General features: G+C 39.0%; 1 protein-coding gene across 1 annotated transcript; it reads right to left on the bottom strand.

The window, feature by feature from the left end:
- Positions 1-1,653: 1,653 nt before the first annotated feature.
- On the bottom strand, positions 1,654-5,823 carry LOC133862300 (probable protein phosphatase 2C 8). The gene is made up of 3 exons (XM_062298077.1): positions 5,091-5,823; positions 3,373-3,478; positions 1,654-2,225 (listed from the first exon to the last, which is right to left on the bottom strand). The coding sequence occupies exons 1-3, from the start codon at positions 5,799-5,801 to the stop codon at positions 1,924-1,926; spliced, it is 1,119 nt and encodes a 372-aa protein (XP_062154061.1). The 5' UTR covers positions 5,802-5,823; the 3' UTR covers positions 1,654-1,923.
- Between the last annotated feature and the right edge of the window lie 626 nt (positions 5,824-6,449).

Here is a 6,449-nt window from a genome sequence, read left to right as displayed (position 1 = left end):
GAACCACCCCCTAGGGCCACGTGGGTGGTTCGGCCACCCCAGGCCGGCCTGTATGGGGGTGGCCGAACCACCCCCGTGGCCCTAGAGGGTGGTTCGGCCACCCCAAGGGCAAACCCTCAATTTTTTTTTGATGGGTTTTGGCCCTAGGGGGTGGCCGAACCACCCCCGTGGCCCTAGGGGGTGGTTCGGCCACCCCCTAGGGCCAAAACCCTTCAATTTTATTTATTTATTTTTTTTTTCAACTGTGGGGTGGCCAAACCACCCCCTATGGGGTGGTTCGGCCACCCCAGACCGGCCAGACCGGTCAAGGGGGTGGCTGGGCCACCTCCTTGGCCAAAATGGGGGTGGCCGGCCACCCCCATGGTGGCCAAGCCACCCCCCTTCTTTTTTCTTTTTTTAATTTTCTTTTTTAAAATTTTATTATTTTTAATCATTTTCTAAAGATTTCAATTTTTAATTTTTAATTTTTTTTATGTAGTGCCACGTGTCAACCTCAGCGGTTGACACGTGGCGAGCCGTTAAAATTCGGACGGAAAATCTAACAGAGGTACCAAATGGGTTTTTACCCTTAATTCAGGTACCACCTATGATACAAAACAAAACTGAGGTACTAAATTTAAAATCACGTAAAACTCAGGTACCTCTAGGGTATTTAACCCTTGATATTATTGCTACGTACGTATCATCAGGCATTTCAGTTGTTAAACAACAAATTAACTCCAAATATGCCTTTTTGGGTTATGCGTTATAGTAATTAACAGTAAACATTCTTCACAGAGAAATGCTATTCACTCCCTAAAAATCACTATTAAATTTTAAAAAATAAATTAATATTAAATTTTAGATCCAATGATGATTTTTAGTGCCATATCGAAGTATGAGAATTAGATGTGTGTAGCATTTATCTTCTTGATTCAAATAGAATCCTCATAATTTCTAGTGAAATGAAAATGATTAATTTATTTTATTATCAAGATTTCGTTATGTTGTGTAATAGTGTATATGATGATGTTATGCATGTCATTTAAAATTTTTAAATAATATGACAACATATTCGATGTTTAACAACATATAAATTATTAAAATTTTAAAATCTAATTTGCACCATAAAATCACTTGAAATAGAGAGGATCCATCCATGCACTTTAATTTCTTAATTCTATTTGCATGCAATCTATTTCAACAAGCAACCATGCAGGAGTCTCCCAAAATTGAGCTCGAAAATCTCGAGGACAAAGCAAATAGGCTACATGACTTATGGTTTATGGAATATTGGCAGCCTGAAGCAGAACGACAAAAAAAGAAACACTTAAAAAAGAGAAGCGAGCGCAACGAACGGCTTCCACGCAGGCACGCAGCTGAATCTTTTGCTTGTTCAATAGCATGCACAAAGGCTTTCTAGTAGATCTCGATCCCTTGCCTATTGAAATTGACAATATTGTGCTTCACTTACCCAAAAAAATATAAATAGAAAGAAGCCCAACAACACTAACATGCTGAGCCCATCACAACGCCACAAATTAATACTCACCACAATCAAGCATTCTTTTTTCCTTTGGCAATTATATAAGAGATTTTAGCCACCCTAAAAAAAAAAAAAAAAAAAAAAAAAAAAACCCATTTCGTAATGCTTGTAATACCATGCCATGGAGATGATTTCAAGGGAGGCGTAGCGTTAAACAACACCATAAATGAATTATATATGTTAAACGACACACATACGTACGTACCCATGTTTCCATAAAACTCTGAGGCTGCCATATCCGTAATTTCCAACATGCTATATGAATCCTTGGTCGGCTACCGGATTGATCAAGCTTAATTTCTTGCACGTGCCTTCAGCTTTTTGACAAAACAACCTCAAAGCTTGCCAGGACCAAGTACGTGGAGATAACGAGAGGACTGCTATTGACTGAGAAAGCCTCAGGGTTTCCTTAAATCAACTACAATCACGCTAGTGTTGTCTTTGCTCCCCCGAGCCATTGCTAGCTCGGCTAACACCGCTGCTGCCTGAGCAGCACGACTTTCATTCTCAACCTCTACGTCTACGGAATTCCTCCTCATTCGTCCGTCAAGACATCTCTTCACAACCAGGCATGCAACTTCATTGGAGATAACGTCCCACAAACCATCGCTAGCGAGTACGAGGAATTCATCCTTATCAGTTCGCTTGGTCACTGTGACTTCCGGTTTGGAAATAACATATGGCCTGAGGTAATGATCACCTGCATCCAAAGTTCAAAAACGAAGTAAAGAGAATGGTTGATTTATCGTATAGTGATATTTCATGTACTATTATATATATACGTGCTATTTGGAGATTACTTGATACGGCATCATGCTTAACATGCATCCCAATTAAAACCAAAGGAGTTAAAAGAATAACTTGGCCTGAAAGTTTTTTAAAAAAAAAAAAAAAAACCCCTGAATTCATCACCATTGACATAAGCAAAGTGCTTAGAAGTGTAAATAGGGGGCACTCTTACCAACAAATGATAAGACCTTTCTAATCTGTGCCTTAGAATATATCAAGAGATAATCTTTTCCCAAACAACTGTTTTAATAATCAACAATAATACCCTAAAAGTTAAGTCCCACATTAGATCGTGACTTTAAGAAGCTGTGATGTAGGGATGTCAATTTGTGTGCGTGTATATATAAGATTATATAGGATATATAAGTTAACAATAACTCAACACATTTAGCTAAACGAGTTAGACTTTTCAATCTTAACTCTTCAATTTCGTGTTGGGTTCGTAATCATGTTAAAAATTGCCAACCTTATAATGATGGACCCAAGTGGGACTGGTAGGCACCATGGTCCCCCTCCAGGCCCCCTCTTCAAAAAACGAGAAATGATACACATATATTCTCTACATATCTCCATACAACCAAGTTTCAAATCTACCAATGAATTTGTGAGACCCAATGTTAGTTCCATAAATCTAATTGTAGATTTGAAAATGAGATGCGTAGAAGATGTATATATATATATATATATATATAAAATATTTGTCTTTTTTTTTTGGGTCTTTGACGGTTTGGCCCCTGACAAAAATTTCGATGCAGTATGGCCCCTTCAAATTAAATTCCTAGATCTATCGGTGCAAAAAGAAGCTTCAACTGTAATTTTAACTAGTACTTTTGGAGTATATCAAAAGATGTAACTAACGCGTCCCTGGATCGTGACAAGGAACTAGTGTAAGTCATTTATGCTTTAAATTTTTTGCTCAGTAACTATAATCAACATTTTCTTTCCTACATTAGACTAGAATTTGAATGATCACAAGCACGATAAACCATCTTTATTCTGTGAAAAAAGCTAGTTGAATCCCAATTAATATTATGGGCATGTAGGAACTTAAAACATACCTATTGATCTAGAAGTGGTAAGAACTCCTAGAACACGTTGTCCATCCCAGTTTATGACCTTTCCACCAGCGGCTTCAATTCTATTCAACTCATCTGGTCTGTCAGGCTACACGCAGAAATGATTTCACTAGTAAGATTTGTAAATTGCTGCATATATATATATATATATATATAAAGCTCAATTCTTATAATTGAAGAAATATCTATCTTTATCATAACTATAATGAAACTGAAAGATACAAGTAAACTAAGGGCCGGGACTTTGAAAATATCACTTTTTGCCACTTTTTACCACTTTAATAGGTTTTACCCTCCAAGTTAAAATTTCACCACTTTTGCCTTGAATGTTTAAAAATTGGCAATGTACCATCACTAAGTTTTTGAAAGTGGAAATGTATTGCCCATCCATTACTCAAGTATGTCTTCTCTAACGAAATTGACCCATGTGTGATAAAACAGCTTTTTCTTTTTCTTTTTTGAGAAACAGGCTAGGGAAAAAACAAAACCACCCCAAGTTGGCAGAATGGGGGACCCTTTGGGATGGCCGAAAAGGATTTTTTTTTTTTTTTTTTTTTTTAAATTTTTTTTTTATTATTATTATTTTGAGGACATTCTTTCTAAAAATCCACGTCGGTTGATTTTCATTAGAGAAGATGGACTTAAGTAACAAATGGACAAAATTAACATTTTTAAAAATTAGAGACAAAAGCATGGTAAAGGTAGTGAAATTTTAGGTGGTAAAAGGTATTTTTCCCTTTGACAAAATAGTTGTACGCGCGTTCTAACCAAAGTAGAAAGCAAATTGAAAATAAGTGCTCCCCCTAGTGAAACAAATTAAAAGTTGTGCATAGCAGAAGTTGATCACTTTCTAATTTCCTCGCAATGGCCCAAAATGACCCTATCATGGGCTCTTTCTTAGACTTGCAACATGGCATTGACATTGAAGTAAATTCACCAACAACTTTACCTTCATATTTAAGTTCATTAACTAATTAACTCTATATTTTGTATTCTATTGGAGCTTGGAAAAGCCATTCACTGATCCCATATTATTGGAATACCTTTAAATTAAGGTACCAACAATAACAACAATAATAATAATATTAAAAAATGAAAAAAATGTTCCAACTATGACATTTTTCATTTTCTTTTTTCTTTTCTATATATATATATATATATATATATATATATATATATATATATATATATATATATATATTTTTATACTTCTTATTATACGGATCGAACACGTCATCTTTTGAATTGGTATGACATGACAATACCCGTAAAAAATTTAATAGAAAGTGGACGAAAATAATTTAGGTTCTAGACCCGCATTGTGTTTACCAATATAACCTTGTCCGATCCGGCCGATTTCCTCCCTCAATTTGGCAATCCGGTCTTGGAATATAACCAATATAACCTTCTGAATCTTTTAGACATAGGTCAAGATGCTGTAATATTCTTAGACATTAATTCTACCATGAAAAATTCCTTAAATACGAACGCATATTAAAAATTATTAATCTATATATGTTCTATGATGCCTATCTTCCTAAGCTACTAGAGTACCGCCATTTTTCTTTGCTTTCAATAATCTACGTTCTATGACCTTTCCTCGTTTCGATCTCCGGCCTGAAACCGTTTCTTCCAGTAGCGTTTTTCTTTTTGGGGAAATTAAAGGAATAAAAGGAAAAGTACATCAAACCCGTACGTACCTTATGATCCTTAGACAAGGCCAAAGCCCCCCCACCACCCCTGCACATCACCGCCCTACAGTCCCCACAGTTGGCCACCACCACCTCCTCCTCCCCCACCACCGCCACAACCACCGTTGACCCCACCGTCCTCCCGACCCCACTCCCCCTCACCTCCTCGTCCATTTTACCAAAACACCCTTCCATCACTCTCTCCCAGTACTCCACCCCCTCACCATTATCTCTACCCTGATCACCTCCCACCTCCTCCACCATAACCCCATGCAACCTCTCCTCGCACGCCCTCGCCACGTGCGGCCCGCCATGCCCATCGTACACCCCAAAGAAGTCATACACTGTGTTGTTTCTCTTTGTCATGAACCCCAGTTCCACTCTCACCGTGTCTTCCATCTCTCTCCTCCTCCCTATCACCGACACAGAGCCGTGAGCAGTGAAACTCGCCGGACTGTCTCTCTGGCACGACAAAACCACCTTGTTTTCTGCAGACGAGGACAACGACAATGATATCTCCTTCTTGTTCTCGTCCAATTGTTTCTCTTCCTCCACGTGGGTCTTCGTTCGACACGTGTACTTCAGTCTCCGGACCTTCAGCCTTTTCAGGCGAGCGCTCTTGGTTTTGGTCACCGTGAGTTGGGTCATTTGGCCGGAATCTAACGTCATCCTTCGGAGATCCATTGCTACCGTGAACTCAGGCTTCGGCCTCGTTCTCATTCGCGTGAAACTGTGAAAGCTATGGCGATTTCCAAACGGAGTACTATAGAAAAAAGCATGGAATCTTGGCCGTCGGTTTTTCAAGACCGTTGGATCGGGGACAGATGGGCTTTCGTGGACCACTGACTTTGATTTTTCAAACAGAGACGTGGGCGGTGAAGATGATGTTTCGGGACACGTGGAGAACCGATCCTGCGGTTAGTGATTCAGTTTGGTGAAAAAAGATTTAGAGTTGGTATCTAGAAAGGACATTACGTGGCGTCTCGGTATGCTGAATGCCGCTTTTGCTTTTTTGGTGGTCTAGTCTTTCGCTCTAGGACAATATTGAATGTTCGACGAAGTCACATATCGTGGTGGGGAAGAGGACGCGTGTCGCGTGATGCGGGGTCGCGTGCCGGACTTAGACCTCGTACCTTGTGTCCCTGCCGATGTTTCGTGTCGAGGTCCGCTATGGTTTTTTCTTTCTTTTATTTATTAAATAATTTTGTGTTATATTATACGAATTAGGATGAAAATATCAAGGGCTATGATTGGGTCATGCAGGACGTGACCGACTCATGAATGAATGTTGATGGGTGGCACCGTGGCAGCATGCGGTTTGAGAACAGTGTTCTTTAATGAAGTCCCATAGGAAACAAACACGTGTCT

Source organism: Alnus glutinosa, chromosome 1 (genome assembly GCF_958979055.1).
Source record: "Alnus glutinosa chromosome 1, dhAlnGlut1.1, whole genome shotgun sequence".
In the NCBI taxonomy this organism is placed as follows: domain Eukaryota; kingdom Viridiplantae; phylum Streptophyta; class Magnoliopsida; order Fagales; family Betulaceae; genus Alnus; species Alnus glutinosa.
Note: the sequence above shows the minus strand (reverse complement) of the source record. Positions and strands in the feature narration are given on the sequence as shown.